Source organism: Alligator sinensis, unplaced genomic scaffold, assembly GCF_000455745.1.
Source record: "Alligator sinensis unplaced genomic scaffold, ASM45574v1 scaffold1300_1, whole genome shotgun sequence".
NCBI lineage: Eukaryota > Metazoa > Chordata > Crocodylia > Alligatoridae > Alligator > Alligator sinensis.
In genome coordinates, this window is record NW_005843162.1 from 138,128 (window position 1) to 154,806 (window position 16,679).

The window sequence follows — 16,679 nt, forward strand, 5'->3', positions numbered from 1 at the left end:
TAGGGAAACCTTGTTTTTACACTGTGAGGGCAAAGCAACATGGATCATGGGTCAGTAACCCAGCACAACCTCCTCTTCCTTCTTCTCAACCACGCCAGTCTCCTCCAAAATCCGTCCCTTAACCCAAACACCTCCACCCAGTCTCTTGGCTCAGCTGGCCTGGTTTCTCCCTTCATGGCCATATCCCAAGGGGTAGGACTTACATGTCCAAGGGCTCCGGAGAAACATGTGTGAGCAGCTGTGATGTCACCCTTTTTCCAGTAGGCCTCGCCCAGCTGATTCCAGGCCTCCACCAGGTTGGGGTCAAGTTTGACAGCCTTGGACAGCAGCTCCTCAGCCTGGGGATTATAGCTGGGAGTCACGTTCAAAGCCTTCCCCTTCAGCATCAGCATTTGAGCACGATCCTGGGGAGCAACTGCAACAGACAAAAACAATGCCTATCAGTCACTGAGATTTAGACAGTCCACAACATCAGATAACCAGGCCCAAGAATTTATGATTAAAAATAAATCAGTACAATACAAAAAAGCCAATACGTTACCAGTAATCATTAGTTAATTTATCAATCAAAGTTTGAAAGATCAATTCACTGCAACTGGATTAGCTTACTGGTTAGGATGGTAACAATCTTAATCAATCAACAATATACAGGGTGTGTTATTAGGCTTGGTCTTTGAGGTGCTGCAGCATATTCTGATGGAGTAAGTTCAGCATGTAATTGCACAAACCCTTTTAAAGCCAACCCGTTTACAGCTAATAATCTAACAGAATTAGCTCATTCATGTGTGCTTTTATCCAAAAGAGAAATATCCCACAATTCCAGGCATACAGATAATTTTTACTGGTCACAGGTGTACAACGAGAACATAAATCCCTTTCTCTATGGTACGTTTTGCAGAGGCCAGGGCAATTTAACTCCTAGTATATTTCAAGAGAAGAATTTAGCATGAGTACAAAGCATTATGGGTATATACAACACTGACTCACAAATGAAGGTTACAACTTGGGTCATGACTGCCTATGCAGGGGGTCGGACTCGATGATCTATTGAGGTCCCTTCCGACCCTAACATCTATGAATCTATGAATCTGATCAGGCCTCAGGGCAGAGAGATCAACCAGCTCCCAAGGGTTGGGAGATTGGCTGGCTCAGAGGTATTGGAAATACAGCTCAGGATGTTTTTGGTCCAGAGGGTGCTGGCTCCAATCTGTCCAAAGTGAGAGGTTGGCTCAGAGGTGTGAACACTGGGACAATAGAGCCTTTCCCTTTAGAAGAGGAGTCACATTTCCTTCTTTTACCCTGTTACCTTCTATCTCTTTCATCTGCTGTAGCGTCTTCTCCATTTCCTCCAACACATCCTTCTGCTTTTTCCCAGCATCTTCCACACTGTGGCTCTCAAAGTAGTGCTCCCGGAAATAGTAGAGGCGGTCAACCAAATCCTTCATTGACAAGTGACAGATAGACAAGGGGCATGAGAGGGAGAAAGGACAACACTAGCGACCTACATCTACTCATCAGAAGCCCACGGCTACCCAAAGCTGTATGGTTAAAGCCCTGGATGGGGACTCAAGAGACCTGCATTCAAATTCCAGCTCTGCCACAGTCTCCTCATGAGATCTCAGGCAACTCACTTTGGCTTGGAATTTCAAAGGATCTAAGTAAGTTAGGGGCGCCCATAATGTTCCAGTAAAAGTCAATTAGGCCTCTTATTCCCTTGGGCTCCTTTGGTAATACAAGTCACCAAATTATTCTGTGCTAGCAGGACCCTGTCAGTGTCCTTGTCCCCCTGATTTACATATGGCATGTTTCTGGTGTTTCTGGGTAATGTGCCTGGGAGTTGTGCGATGAGGTTTTTAGGACTGATTGATTGATTTGATTTCTATGCAGGCCTCCCCCAAAAAGCTCAGAGTGGCTTACAACAACAAAAGCATAAAACAGGTAAAATAATGCCCCAAAGACTACCTAAGCTTAACCCCACCTGCTAAAAGCCTGCCCAAATATAGTGGTCTTGCAACTGATTTTGGAAGATGGCCAGGATCAGTGGGCAGGAGGGAGCTCCAGAGCTGAGGAGCAACAACCGAGAATGACCTCCCACATTTGAGCAAACTGAACTTGGGACACAGGTGGTACTTGCAATGGGTCGTTCTCAGCTGACCTTGGGAATCATGATGGAGCATAATGGAGGAGGCGGTCCCTTAAGTATGCAGGACGCAGGCTAGACCAGACGTGTCAGACTCACCCCGTGCCCTGGTCCAGATCCAGACCGCAGGGCTCGTTACAGGCTGGATATGCAGCAGCATCCACAGCGGAGGCAACAGTAACTGGGACAGTGGCTGCAGCTGCAGGGCAAGCAGTCACAGGCCAGCTGACCACTTGCTGTGCTAGAGGCAATGCAAGTGGCAGGCACAGCCCTTGCTTGCATCCATCACCATGGGCAATGCCTACCAAGGTGCACATTCTGCGACAGACCCAACCCACTGCAAGACACGTTCCCAAATTCCCCAGCTTGCTGGTAGTTCAGTAGGCCAGATCAAGCCAGTGGGGCTGTATATTTGGTACCCCTAGGTTAGGCAAACTTATATAGGATAATTTAGATAGTGATGATCCTGCCTTGAGCAGGGGGTTGGATTAGAAGACCTCCTAAAGTCCCTTCCAGCCTGTTTTTTTCCCTATGATTCATTTAGCATTTAAAACCAGAAGGCACCAGTAGATCACCTAGTCTGAGACAGATGAAAACAATGGCTTTTTGCTGTTTGGGGCATGAATCGTCTCTCGCCCTGTAACTGCACAGCACCTGATAGAAGGGCCTGAACATGGCTCATCTATCAACCTGTGGCACAAGTGCTCAGTGGATACATTTGATCCAAATCAGATGTATGCCAGTCTCACCACCTGAAAGATAGTCCCAAAGAATTACATTCACGTCGCTGTCACTTCTATTATTAGTTGTTTGTAATGTAGCAGTATTCACCAAAGATCGGCGCCCTAACCTGATTCCAGTTATGGCAAGCACTGCATACTCCAACCAAGCCAAGGGCCCTCATTGTGCCAGGTGCTGTACCAACGAGTACTGAAAACACAACCCCATTCTGTTCAGCGGGCACCAACCTTCTTGGCAAGTGTACCACAAACTGGCCTTGCACGCTCCCCGAGTGCAACTCCTCTGCTGAATCCGCTGCTCTTCTTTTTCCTCCCTTCCCTATGCTCCCTGCCCATTCTGCTGTCCTACTTTCTGCTTCCTGCTGTTCTCCAACCTGCCGTGTGCCACAAGTCGAGGCTGCCTGTGCAACATGTGGCATGCATGCTGCAGGTTGGACACCCCTGCTGTACAGCACTGCACAGACCCAGATGGAGATCAAGACCCCTCAGTCTATGTGGCACCTAGCACAGGTACTAAACGGACCCTATAACACCAGCATTGTGCCAGACACTGCAGTGACACACAGCAGTAATCCAACTCAGAGCTGTTGAGAGAGAGCAAGGGGAAGAGTTCATAGGAAACTGGTGTCAGGAAAAGGTAGTAAAATGGAGAAATATGTTAACAAGCCAGGGGCTGTAAAATTAAAAAGCAGCATAAAGCTGGGGGAAGGAATATGACAAAGATTTGTGTATAAGGCACAGGAATGTGATGAGAGCCAGAGAAGTAGGGGATGTGAGGCAGAAGTGTGTGTGTGTGTGTGTGTTGCAGGGGGAGACATTAGAAGGCATGCAAGTCCCTGTGTGAGGAAGAGGAGCGTGCATAGGTGTGACACGCACGAGCTGGGGACGAGGCATCACTCCTGCAGGCACACTAAAGGAGTCTGAAAGCTGCACAGTAATAAAGGAAGACAAGTGCTTTTGTGAATGTAAAAGCAAAAGTGGAGGTGTGGTGGAAAAGCCAGGCCAACGGTGAGTACCGGAGCAGAGAGGCTTGTGCTTGTGCGTGCAAACACGCCCCTTTTCTCCCTCCCAACAAGCAGCACACCCAGCAGAGCCACTCTGGAAATGACAGCACCAGGGTTGCTTTCAGCCCCAGCTCTTTGCAATCTATACCCACTCCTCCCCAAGACGAATAGCCCCTGCCCATGCCTGCTGGTCTGCACTGCACAGATTGCTGCCAGGACCTGGGGAGGGCAGAAAAACCCTTGCTGCATGCCTGCAAGACCTGCTTTCCCCTGCCTGCTGTGGGTGCACCCCCCTGGAGCAGCAGCGCTGCCTGCCTGGTACACAAGTCCTGCAGCCGCCCTACGCCGCTACCTGCACAGCTTGCAAGGCCGGGGGAGTTTCTTCTTCCTCCTCTGCCATGTTGGCCCCAGTTCCTCCTCCTCTTCCTCCTCTTACATCACATCCAGAGAGATGAGGCTCCAGCCTGCAGCCACAGGGACACCTAAGGGCATGGAGGGGAAGTGGTTCCTGGCCTGCTTGCTTGCTCTCTCTCTGACACACACCTGGTGTTGCTCTCAAAACACCCATCCTGGCCTTCCTGGTTAGGGGTATTTGTATTCAGCAGATCCTGGAGAGGGCAGATTTCCTACCTTCCCTGTGCTGCCTCTTTCTCACGTATGCCCACCCCATGCCACCCACCTACTTTCTCATAGCTAGGATCCCTCCCCAGTCTGTGCTCCCTGCTGCTGAAATCCCTTCTCCGTTTCTCCCCTGGTGTATGATACGCTGAAAATTAAACGGCAACAAATCAACATTTTATTTCCTTTTAAAAAATGAAATCCCATCTATGAGAAAAGAAATTATCTATTTAGGAAAGACACGTTAGATAGCACAAGAATATGATGGGTGGGAGAGGCCCTGCTCCTTTGGTTGCTCCTTCTATGAATTATGAGTCCTGGTGAAAGCGAGGGGTGAAATTAGTGCACAGTTGAACTTTAATTGGGGGGAAATTAACTAGCATAAGTACTGCAAAGACAGGATGGGGGGTACCCGGAAGAGTAGATTTGCATACACTGGATAACATACTGAGAAACCCACACACAGGTTTGGAGACAAGCAAAGACATAAAGGAAATATGCACCTACATGTGCACACAAGCCCACATCAGGAAATACACACTTTTTATGTGCAACTGTATATGAAACATGCACACTTAAAAGTATGCCCATTGCATATCATAATGTGCACGCCCACACCTTGAGATAATAAATATCCTCACTTGCAAATAACCATATAGCACACAGCCACAGATTCAATATTGTGTATATTTATGTGACAAGCCAAAGTGCAGACAGGGGTTGAAACACACGCTGATTTCCCATATGCAGATAACACACACCTGTGTAGACTTACACATGTGCACAAGCAAACTCAGGCACAGACTTACATTCCCTCTCCCCCATCCACACCCTAATACATACAACCTCACAGATCTGCACCCGCATTTAGACGCACACACAAGTACATTCTCTCTCTCAGATATGCATGCAGCTGGCCAAAAATAATCAGTGTGTGATTAATTAAGTGCATGAATAATTGAATGACCTCCTACAGCCTGGAAGTGAATCAGTTTTACAAGCTGAGGGGGACACCCATGAGGGAGAGAAGTTTACCGGCAGAAGATATCAACCAGCATTACAGCCTGAGAGTGACAATTTGCCGACAACAAGCAGTGTGGCAGGGCATTGCAACTCCTAAAATAAATATGCCAGCCCTAGACAATGAGTGTTTCTGCTTTCTGCGGCACTGGATGAGCTAATTTTCTCAGAGGCAGGACATAGCCAGTTACATCCGCTTCATCTTGAAGGCCCGGCTGGCTCCAGGATGCGACTCCAGCTCATTGGTAGGAGAAGCAAAAGTGAAGAAGCTGTTGCCAGGTTCGCCTGCAGGAGGGGACGTGGCAAAAAAGGGCTTGAAGTGGAAGTCTCCCTCGCCGCACCTGCCCCGGACTGGTGTGATTTCCCCAGGCAGCCTGCCAGCATTACCTAGGAAGGGGGAGATGTACAAGGTCAGAAGAAGACTGGATTCACCGTCCTGAGGGACCTTAGTGTTGTGACAAAGCAAGAGCCAAAACAGTGAATGACCACTGCATGAGTGAAAGGGACAAAGGTAGGGATTGTCATGGGAAACCATGAAATTTATGGGCCTCCCTTTGTCCTAAATTCACTAGCCTGAATTCATAACCTTTTCTATGAGGGAACCAGCTGCAGAGAAACACCAATGCTTAAGCCAGCCTCAATCTTTTAAAACTCATGAGTCGCACTCTGAAAATTGCCAAGATTGGCTTTCAAATAATGAGGATTTTTTTTTTAATTATATAAAGATGTCTTCCTTAGTTCTGGAGCCTTTATTCGCTTCCATATTCCATCTTCTATTCTACAACCAGGGCTACTAAAACTTTATTTTTCTTTAATCCCATAATCGCTGAATCCCAGGAGCTGTGGCTTTCAGAAACACTGATTCACAGTAAAGTCATGAGTTGGCAACTCTGGATGACTAGCCACAGCTGGAGAAATTACAAAAGATATTCAGTGCTGTGGGATTCAGGACATTAATCAACCCGTGTTCTGGAGAAATCCTGACCAAGGGAGAATAAAGGATTTCAGGTTCTTGTAGTCTTTCTTCTCTCTGCTGACACTGCTAAGGAAGGAGGCTAGTTAGTATAAGGGAGGTTGATAATGTCGACAACCTGTTACATGGGAGCAAGCATTTTCCAGTCTCCGGCGAGAACCAGTTTGGCAGCCTTCACCTCTCCCACCCCGTGCACACCCAGAAAAAACACCAGTATCATTTCTCCTCCTGCTCAAGGATGAAGGTGAAAGTGTCCCCTTTCACTTGAGATGTCAACATTATATCCGCTCCGGTGAATAATTGAATTAAAAACATCTCCCACGGGCCTCACCCTTATTCAATGGAAAGCCAAAGATGGCAGGCTGAGGCATCATGGGTGGCTCATAGGCAGCCTCCTGATTAGCCACCGCAATGTTGCGTAGACGGAGGCTGTCATAAAGGCCTTGGAGCTTCTGGTACTGGCGGTTGCGCTCCATGAGCTTCTCAGAAAGGTCACTGAATTTCTTCTTGTACTCTTCTAATACCTTCTTCAGGGAGGAGACCTCACTCTTCATGGAGGTCAGCTCCACATCCTTGCTCTGCAACTGCTGGGTATACACCTTCTCCATCTGCTTCAGGTGGCCCTCAGCCTTACTAAAGGTATATTCTTGATACAGGCGCTCCTGGTGAACCTGCCACGGGCAAAAAAAATATGCATGAAGGGCTTCGACAATTGTTTGCCATAGGACATTCAAAGCAATTCACTTTAGATATAGTGCAGCAAAAGAAGGATGGTCTTGAGTGCAGGCACTACGGTGGGTTCAATTCCCACCTCTGTCCCAGCAAATTTGGGCAAGTCAGTCGGACCAGTACTTTCAAGAGTGGCAACTAATTGTGTGCAGACTGTCAATCCTCTACCTCTTTGTAAAATGAAGATGGAAATGCTCCCTTCCAGGGGCGTGTGAAGATAATTCGTCAATGTTAATGAGGTGTTTAGATATTATGGTCATATGGGGGAAGGAAAAAACAAACCTAAGAGTCAAAAATATGCAACAGAGACAATTGGCGAAGAGGGAAAGAAACTTCGACGGTGACAGAATGGAGAGAACGAACAAGAGAGCAAAAATGGACAGATGGAGGAGAAAAGGAAGAAAGAAGTGCCACAAAGCGATGCTTTTGACAATGGAGGCTGAGTGGCAACGCCCTGCCGCACAACAAAATAAAATAAAATAAAACAATGGGTTTCCTTAATCTCGTTCCATCCCCGCGACTGCTTGGCTTTATTTTCTCAGTGCTCAAGCCAAAAATCTCGGATGGCGTTTCAGCAGATGGCCTGACAGTAACAGCAGTCCTAACAACTTGCAGTTACCTGCGTAGTAAAACTCTGCCCTGCATTCAAATATTTGAAAATTGATTTCTGGGTCTTGCACCAATCTAGCAGAAAAATCCCTTCCCAATTTATGTTTCAGGAGGCAAGTCTGAAGGCATCTGCCCATTTTAGGGTACCGTGTTAAGTCTCATCTGAGCTGGTTTTTTACCTGGTACGTCCAGAAGGCCAGCGCACGAGAACTAATGTCCAGGACAATCTCTGGCCGCAGGCCGGCCAACACCATGGCCTTGTATTCCTCAGAGGGATTCAGCTCAGTGCGGACAATGTCTAGCTTGCCGGAAAGGGTGCTGTTGCAGGCCGGACAGACTGCCGGTGAGCGACTGAACTCCCCACTACCGTGTTGGTCACAAAAGATGTGCGAGCAAGCTGTGACCCAAGCGTAGCCAGAGAGCTTGACACGACACTTGCGGTAATTGCACAGCAGGGTGTCCTCGCACACGGCCATTTCGATGGAGTCAGCGGCAGAAGTCTCGACTCCAAATGAAACACCCGCCGCTGGAAAGGAATCTGCCACTTCCCACGGCAAACCTAGGAAGCAAAGCAAACGTTCAAGCCGGGATAGCCAAAGCAGGTAGGCTTTCGATTCTCAGGGAATTACGGGCATGGGGCATCCGACTTCACGGCACAGCTGCCAGATGTGACAAGGCACGTTCTCCACTGGGTTTTTACTTCTGCCAATGCACAATGGCACTGTCTGTGCCCACACAGATTGCACCCGCGCTAACACCGATATATTAGATTAAAGGTGACTGGGAATCAGGATGCCCGTGCCGTTCCCGGCTCTGGGAAGAGGATGGATGTAGTGGCTACACCCGAAGGGATGGGGATTCAGACCCCCAGTATTTAACCTCCCCGATTGACATGGTGAACTTGGGCAAGGGTAAAATCGATCATTATTAAAACAGCTATATCCAGGTCATGTGTATGACCTGGATATGGTCATATGGTGTATGTTGGGGGCTTAGCCCACCTCCACGGCAGTCACCCAAGAGCTGATAGAGGGTTTTTACATGCGCCCGCGCCAGTCTGTACCCCAAACTAATGGTGTTTAGTCATACAGCACATCCGTATCCAACGCTTAGCTGTAACCTTTAGATCCTATTGTGTTGACAGGCCTTTTCCCCTCTGCCACAGGTGCCAATATTGGTTATTTTTATATATGTAACATGCACAGTGGGAACGCAACCCGGCTTTCCTCTGGGGCCGCTATTGGGACTTGGGGCTCGACGCCGGCCGCTCCTCATCCATGCTGACTGGAAGTTAAACAACACTATGGCCGCGAGCTTGACATGAGGCACAAAGTAAGGGGTCCCTCGTGGCCTCGGCGCCTACCAGCGCAGGCCTGTGAGGCGCCACGCCGGGATTTTTTGGAGCCGGGAGAGACGAGGCTGCCCAACAGGTTTGAACAGCGAGCTGTCACAGGGTGGCCGCCATTTTCTAAAAGGGAGGTGAATGTGCACAAATTGAGAGGACAGGGCTGGAAGCTGACATTTCCTGAAGGAACACCATCACTAAAACGTTGGGGCGGCAAGGAGAAAGCAAAAAGTGGGGGAAATGGGGCAGCAGCCTCTAAGGACCCGCGGGCGCCACCATGCGCCCGGCGCTGCCTCCTCGCCTCAGCGGTGGGGGGGGGGCAGACCGTACCATTCTGAAGCGGGCAACGTCATTTAGGTTTCCCCGAGTAATTAGCGCACTAAGTAACACGAGGGTTTAAAGGCAGTTCACCCTCGGCTCCCTCTAAGAAATCGTGCCTGGATGTTTGATTCAAATAAGCCGCTTTCCCCACGCTTCCCTTCAAGAGAAATGGTTTGAGCCGAGACGCTGGCCCTGTCTCTGGCTGAGGGGCGGCTCTGGCACCAACGTCCTCCTCAGGAATGGTACCGAACCGGCACCCGCCGCCGCTCGCGCCCACCCACGTGTTTCAAACGTACACCTCCGACGTGCACACTGAGTTATTAACATTTAAAAGTGCACACGGACTTTATAAAGACCGTGTATATACACGCAGCTACCACAGACATACGCTGCGTGTGTGTGATATATATACGCGCGCACACACACGACCCATCCACAAATTGCCTCAAAACTGAGGGGCCTGGGACAGATGGAGCCAGAGCAGCCGCTGGCCAACCCAAAAAATCAGCACCAGAAATAACAAGTGTCTTAAACCAACTGCTCGACCAAATGAATGCAATTGCTACCTTTCCTGCTGCGTTTGGATTGAAAACAAAATAAAATAAAATAAATAGCAGCTAGGTTGCAAGAAAGGCTGAATGTCTTTTTTCGAACAAAAGCATTTTTCTGCTTTAAAAAGTGCTGTGTGCTGTAGAGAGAGGGGGAAAAAAAAGCGACATGGGTTTGTGATTGGATGAGTTTGCAAAAAAGCTTAAGAAAATGAGGTGTTGAGGTCCCAATTCAAGTCCCATTGAAATAAAAATATTCAGAACATGTTTGAAAAGCCCGGCCGTGCGAGAAATGCTTCCTCCCCCACCCGCTCCCACCCAAAATATTAACGAACAGCAGTAGATCGTCAGAAAATGCTTTTATTTGGGGGCCCGCATCTTGAGGTTCGTCACGGTTAAATGGTAGAGATAATGTTGCTTATTATTAATACTGTTGTTCAGTTAGATACTCAAAAGTGATTGCCAAACTCTTGATGAGAAGGGAACGGCCCAGATTAGCAGCCGTCACTTGTACTGACAGCACAATGTCCTCTTCTAGCTGCAGGGATTCACACCTAAATTTCCTCAAGTACTGCTACGTGCCGTTCAGCCGCCACTCCCAGGTCTCCCATTGTTTCAGCCATTTATCATCTGTTTGCACAAGTCACACCTTGTAGCAGGGTTGAGGTGGCAGCCCTCCAGAGAAAAGGATTTTTTTTTATGGTGTGAAAAGAAAAACAAATTCCTGAAGACAAATTGGAAAACATCAACCTAACCCTAAATAAATGCTGGGGGGGGAAGAACCCCCACACCATACAAAAAGTGGACTTTCCAGATTAAATTCTGGATGTAAAGTAACTCAACTACTGTTCGTTAATCTCAATTCCAGATTCTCAATTCACACATGCTAGGGGTGGCCAATCTCTGTGTATGGTACACAGCAGACCAGGCAGGGAGCAGAAACAGAGATAAGAAATTGGAGCAGCACTTGGCCAACAAGGAATACCACAAATTAAGCCTATATCTTCTCCCCACTAATATATAGTCACTAGGTACTTTAAAAGACCTTCAGAGAGATGGCATTTTAAACGTGGTCAAACCCTTATTTGCTGTAGTGTGGACAACGGAAAAATCTCTGGCAGCAGTGGATTAAGTCTGATATTTGCAAGAGAGCATGGTATTTAACTACTAATCTACACAACAACAACAAAAATCCAACTCCAGGCCACAGTTGTGTTCAAAGTAAATCGATTCCATTTCTCCTTCCTTTCCTTTTTTCAAAGAGGAATATCCAAACCTCCAAAATCCTTTTACTTAGGAGGCTTCCGAGTTTCCCAAATCCTTTTACTTATTCTATTTCTGAGTACAGTCTCAGCATTACTTTAAGGACCCATTATAGTACAGATGTGAAAGGAGTGAACTTCTTAAAGTCTTCAGGCTGAAATTTTCTGTTTTATAAAACTGATGCTGCAGGAGAAAGATGCATTTTCTTTAATGTCATCTCAAATCCTTCTGTAAAAAAAAATAAATATAACTTGGTGTTAAAGATGCAGAACATGCCATACAGCCCAGCTCCCACATTTGAAAAATCAGATCACAAAGTTATGCTATGAACTCCTGGCATGGCACCTACTTCTCATCTGGAGAAGAGTCAAGTCTTTCCACTCACATTGTAAAGTTCAAGGTTATCTCATTATCTGATTACCAATAAGAAAGCAATATGTGCAAAGCAAGCTCTTTTTAAATCCCATTTCTATCACCACCCCCACCCCCTAGTTGTAGTCCACTCCTTTCTGAATGTCTGACCCCGCAAAATTTGGAGGGCCTAACAGACAGCCAATCCATCCAAGGCACCCCAAGTGAAGAAAAGTCAAGTTTAATCTGCGACGACACAAAATCCCGCTGCCCATATCTTGTGGCAGCGAGAGGAACGGTCATCGGGATCATTTTGCCTTACGCGTACTACTAGGACAGCAAAAGGCCTCCTTAGGACAGCTGCATGCATTTCTGCAGAAGAGATAACTTGTTTTAAAGCAAGTCCTCAACAAAATCCCAGTTTACAAGAGGCTCAAAAAAAAAAATACAGCCTTCTAAAAGCAGTGATATCTTTCAGTTATCAAAACACAGCCTAGCAAGATTTATAAGGTCAATTCAGAAATTGCTCAGCCACTGAAAGTGTGTCAGATAGCAATTAGCCACTGGTAAACTGTCTGCCATCATAACCACCACTCTGGGCTCTCCCTACCATGTCCCCAGCGGGCAAGTTGGCAGGGAAAACCAATATGAAACTGAAGGCTAACTCCCCACAACACTTACATCCAAGATTTCCAACAAAAATCCAGAGTGCACAGTGAGAAGTGAATCCAGCATCCCGCCTTGTCTTCCGATTCTCTAGCCTACAAAAACAAGGGGACATTTCTAGTTATTATGACCCTATTAAAAACAACCTCAAAGATCTACCAGTTCCACAGAAACCGTCTCTTTTCTTATATCTGTCCTCCACCTTTATTTTCATACAAACAGGATCTCTTGTTTAAAAGCCTTCCCACAGATCTGCTATTTCCTGCCTGGAAGTTTTACAGGTGGTTCTCTTTAAGACCACCAAATGTCAGCTTCTCCCCAGCAAAACTCACTTCATTTGCAGGTGTTGACTTAATTTGTCTGCTCAGGGCATGTGTGTAATCAGGATAGATCAGATGAAACACGGACTGAACATGCAGTTCATCACAGCAGACTACTGTCAGGCCTGCAAGTGGCAATGCAGAATCCCTTCCATATATCTATCTAACCCACTGATGCACAAATGTGAAACCTTAAGAGTTGAAAACTTCAGCTTTTCCTCACCCAATATCCTCCTGTTCAAACATGAGACACCCTGGTTTCCCCAACTGTACCTGAGGACAGATACAATTCTTGGATGCAGACAGACACAAGAAAGGTAACTTTACACAGCACTACTGAGGATTGATACAAGAATATTGTATATGGTTTTGGTGCCCACATTTTAAAAAGAAAGTTGCAGAACTGAAAGGGTGCAAAAATGGACTAGCTGTACAATAATTTTTGAAGGAAATGTATACTAGGTACCTTCATAGGTGGAAAAGTGCTAGGGACTAAAGGAAAACAAACAAAAATGCACAGAAATAATAAGTAGTCATTGCCTCAAGCCAGACTAATTCAAATTGGTCAGTAAGCCACAAGTTTCTAACCAGAAGCAATTAGCCATTCGAACGCACTAGCAAGGAAGTGAAAGATTCTTTCAGGTTCTTGCCTTCAAATGAAGACTTGATACCTTGATGGAAAGTACGCTTTAAAGCAAACAAGTTACAGGTTTCAACGCAGGGTAACTGGGTGAAATTCTAAGACCTGTATTATAAAGACTAGATGATCTAATGATCCCTTCAGGTCTTGACCTTTGAAGTCCACATGCCTTTTTAATATACTGGCCATACAATGGTTTTCTAATGGCACAGCAAAATTACCTGTGGAGACACTGATATGAGAGGGGCTAGTGTAAATAGGGACGGTCTGCCTGACTCTAGAAGGCCCACTGTGTTAGCATGGCCAACAGCACACAAAAGTGATGCGGCAAGAGGTCTCGCCACCTCTAACGGCCCAGTTGTAAAGGGGTATCCCACTGTTAAGTTGGGGAAACGGGGGGCAGCCTTCAGCAGGCGTCTGGAGCAAAACTCCAGAAGACACTGCAAGACGTCTAAATCTCTATGCCACTATACTTTAAGAGGGGCTGGTGCAGGACTTAGTGGTGATATAACTGAGTATAAAAGTGAAAGGAGTCAGGACAGCATAGCAGAGATTACTGGATGGTGGTCTATGCCCTACAGTATGGAAAAGTCAAAACAAATTAATGGCCTCCCTTTGGCTTAAATCTTGACCTCTCCCATGAAATACTTGAAAGTAGAACAGACACCAAAAATTAGTGCTTCTTTCCTTCTGTGTACAAGTCACTTCAAGAAACTTTAATGTGATCACAAGTTTGGACATCATATTCATAGATTTCATAGACATTAGGACTGGAAGGGACCTCGGAAGATCATCGAGTCCATTCCCTTAGGTCCCTCTGAAAGTCTTTAGCTTCCTCCCTCTCTCTTTATTCTTATATTAAAAAATTAAATTAAATCAGAAATGCTGACACACTTTTCCCCCCCCCAGTCTTTACAATATAAATGGACAATACTGAAAGTCTGCTGGGCAGGAGACTCACGTGCATATACATTCCTTAACATAGTAGGCCCTAATCTTAGCTGGGGCCTCAAGGTAATAATGCAATACAAGAGAAAAGAGGATTGAACCAACAGAAAGCAAGCACCTTGTATTCACCAGTCACCATATCAGCTGGTATTTCCTTTCTAATCCTCAAAAAGATCAAAGCATGCCATGAATACATAGGAGATTTATCCTTATCTCAACTCAAGCATGCCAGAGAAACTCAAGTCCTTTTTCTTTAATGCCCTGCCTAAATTAAATATTCTTACCTTTTGTTTTAGGTGCTTACAAGATCCAGGATGTGTCATTGAAGGCCATTTTCAAAATGACCCATTGTGAATAGTTTCTCCATTTTCCCCACTAAGGTCCTGATTATTTTGTAGGGGTGAGAAGCAAGGGGAGAAGCCCCTCCACGCTCTGAAACAGGAAAAGAAACATATATAAGATGACCTCATATGCACGTGACTGATAGTGCTCTTTCTCCCATTTTCTTTTCCCCACAAAAGCACAAAATGGCAGCAGTGCAATTGTTGGTTTCTGTCCACATTTGTATTAAAACGAAACCAAAACAAAGCAAAAGCATACACCCAAATATGTTTGATTTTTCTGTTGCTTGCACGTTTTCAATCAGCTGCAATGGAATTGACTCCTGATCTACAGAACACTAACCAAAATACCTACTTTTTCCTCTTAACTCCTGCTGATATGTGTAGGATTGTAGTAAACAGATTAAAGTTAATACACTGATTTTAATTCATTCAAACTGGCCTAGCTTACGTAAAAAAAAAATTCTCTCCTAAGATTCACAGGAAGTGAGCCCTTAAAAAAGGCAAACTTGTTTCAAGAGTAGGGACAATGCTTGGCATAATAAAAAGTGTTTCTTTGCTTTTTCGTATGTGCATGCTTTTTCATAAATTAAAAAAAAAAAAGAGCTGGGAACATCTGCTACACCCTCCAAAGCCAGAGCTGAAGGTCTGACATCTTTCTGCCTGTATTAGCTAGGGAAAGGTGTACAAACTGAATTAAGTATGGCATGAGTAGACAGGTCAAGGTAGACAGGAATAGAGTCTGGAGGCCTCTTTCAAAGTTTAAAATTAAAGGCTTTGCTCACGCACCAGTTCAACTTGTTATTGCTCCTGGATCCGAACACCTGATGCTGCTGTATGCAACTGCAACTCCCTCTCTCTTTAAGAGTTTCCTTTCACACCAACTCATGCATCTCCATGCTTTAAAAATAATGCTTCTCAGAGGCATCCGTTTCTTCCTAGATGCAAATTCCATTTCCAACCTGAAATGAAATGAATTCAAATAGGAGTTTAGGATATAGACACCAAAACCTGACCACTATACCACATACTGCTGCGACCATAGGAGAATAAATACTTCCACAACTAGAATTTCTGCTCGCAAGAACAAAGTTCTGTGTTCAAGTGTAACTCATGCTAAAATAAGGCCTGTCTTCCTATGGTTCCCTTCACTTAAAGCTTTGGATACTCAGGGCTGAAGCGGGTTAGATTACTTAACTCAAGCCGCCTCCTCTGAAAAAAAAAATCTCAAAAACCAAATGTTTAAGGCTCGCTCACTATATGGAGTCCTTGAGACCTAACAGGGGAAACTGAAATCAATGGGTGTTTGTTTAGGGACCTAAAAATCTTTTTAGGTCAGTGATTCTCAACCAGGGTGCCATAACAGCCTTTTCAGGATACTGCCATGGGCCTACTCTTCCTCCCCCAGCAGGCTCTTCCCTGCTGGCTGCTGCTGCTCCTTTCCCAGACCCTCCCAACCAGGTAAGCACTGCAAAAAGTTAGTTTTTGAAATAGGGTGCCACTCTACTCAATTCACAAGAGTTATGGAGGGGTGTCTCAAGTCTAAAAAGGTTGAGAATCATTGCCCTAAACGTTACAGCACCTAGCTTTTAGGTGTCTGCTTGCCTAGTGGGATCGGCAACAGATTTAGATGCTAAAACCAGGCTCCAAAACAGCCAGCACCGGGTGCCGAGCTACCTAGGCCAACCAGTAAGGATCACGTAGGTCAATCTCAAATCCTGCTTCTCTCTCCCCACAGACTTGTAACAACTACTAGTGTAGCAGGTTAGTGCATGCCCAGACAAGGCTTCCCCCCACCCCCAAATGTTGAATTAACCTTAGAGAAACCTCTTCCAGGCCTGTATTGACCTTGTGGTGCATCTGAAGAACCAATGCCCAGAGCAAGGGAAGGAACCTCTGGAGGTTTGTAGCCTACTGTACACCCAGCATCTGCACTGTATCCAAAATCCTCCGAGTTACCATTAAAAACCTAGGTTCACCCTTCTTACTCTTAAGGGTTACTCTTAGTTTTACAACAGTTTCAGAATACTACAAAGCAGTGTAAGTAGCAGACTGGGGGGCTTCATAACTTCTGAGCCACCCCCAGGCATTTAATAAGAGTTC

General features: G+C 46.0%; 2 protein-coding genes, 1 long non-coding RNA gene and 2 other non-coding genes across 7 annotated transcripts in view; all 5 read right to left on the reverse strand.

Annotated features, from left to right (window-relative positions):
- TTC5 (tetratricopeptide repeat domain 5) overlaps positions 1-4,323 on the reverse strand; it is an 8,536-nt gene extending 4,213 nt beyond the window's left edge. Inside the window, exons 1-4 of the mRNA XM_006037698.1 lie at positions 4,237-4,323; positions 1,307-1,439; positions 204-415; positions 2-21 (exon numbers count right to left, since the gene is read on the reverse strand). Coding sequence (XP_006037760.1) covers positions 2-21; positions 204-415; positions 1,307-1,439; positions 4,237-4,284 — 413 coding nt within the window. The 5' untranslated portion in view covers positions 4,285-4,323. The remainder of the gene's footprint in view (position 1; positions 22-203; positions 416-1,306; positions 1,440-4,236) is intronic.
- A 450-nt stretch (positions 4,324-4,773) lies between these two features.
- CCNB1IP1 (cyclin B1 interacting protein 1) lies at positions 4,774-8,416 on the reverse strand. The gene is made up of 3 exons (XM_006037699.3): positions 8,013-8,416; positions 6,827-7,166; positions 4,774-5,909 (listed from the first exon to the last, which is right to left on the reverse strand). The coding sequence occupies exons 1-3, from the start codon at positions 8,307-8,309 to the stop codon at positions 5,710-5,712; spliced, it is 837 nt and encodes a 278-aa protein (XP_006037761.1). The 5' UTR covers positions 8,310-8,416; the 3' UTR covers positions 4,774-5,709.
- A 1,975-nt stretch (positions 8,417-10,391) lies between these two features.
- The window catches only part of LOC102368660, an 8,135-nt gene continuing 1,847 nt past the window's right edge, over positions 10,392-16,679 (reverse strand). For all 3 annotated transcript variants that reach the window (XR_325365.3, XR_001359096.2, XR_325366.3), the window contains exons 2-5: positions 15,366-15,538; positions 14,520-14,667; positions 12,343-12,422; positions 10,392-11,538 (exon numbers count right to left, since the gene is read on the reverse strand). This is a non-coding gene — a long non-coding RNA (uncharacterized LOC102368660). The remainder of the gene's footprint in view (positions 11,539-12,342; positions 12,423-14,519; positions 14,668-15,365; positions 15,539-16,679) is intronic.
- On the reverse strand, positions 11,822-11,966 carry LOC112548408. Its single transcript, XR_003092174.1, has one exon. It is a non-coding gene; the product is annotated as a small nucleolar RNA SNORA79 (small nucleolar RNA).
- On the reverse strand, positions 12,685-12,762 carry LOC112548409. The gene has a single exon (XR_003092175.1). It is a non-coding gene; the product is annotated as a small nucleolar RNA SNORD126 (small nucleolar RNA).

Excerpts from the sequence above, each read along its gene's own strand:
- CCNB1IP1 (XM_006037699.3), bottom strand. The coding sequence starts at position 8,309 with ATGGCCGTGTGCGAGGACACCCTGCTGTGCAATTACCGCAAGTGTCGT. Across the intron at positions 7,167-8,012 it reads TGGCCTTCTGGACGTACCAG|GTTCACCAGGAGCGCCTGTA; the intron begins GTAAAAAACCAG and ends TGCCCGTGGCAG. Across the intron at positions 5,910-6,826 it reads TGGCTTTCCATTGAATAAGG|GTAATGCTGGCAGGCTGCCT; the intron begins GTGAGGCCCGTG and ends CCCCCTTCCTAG.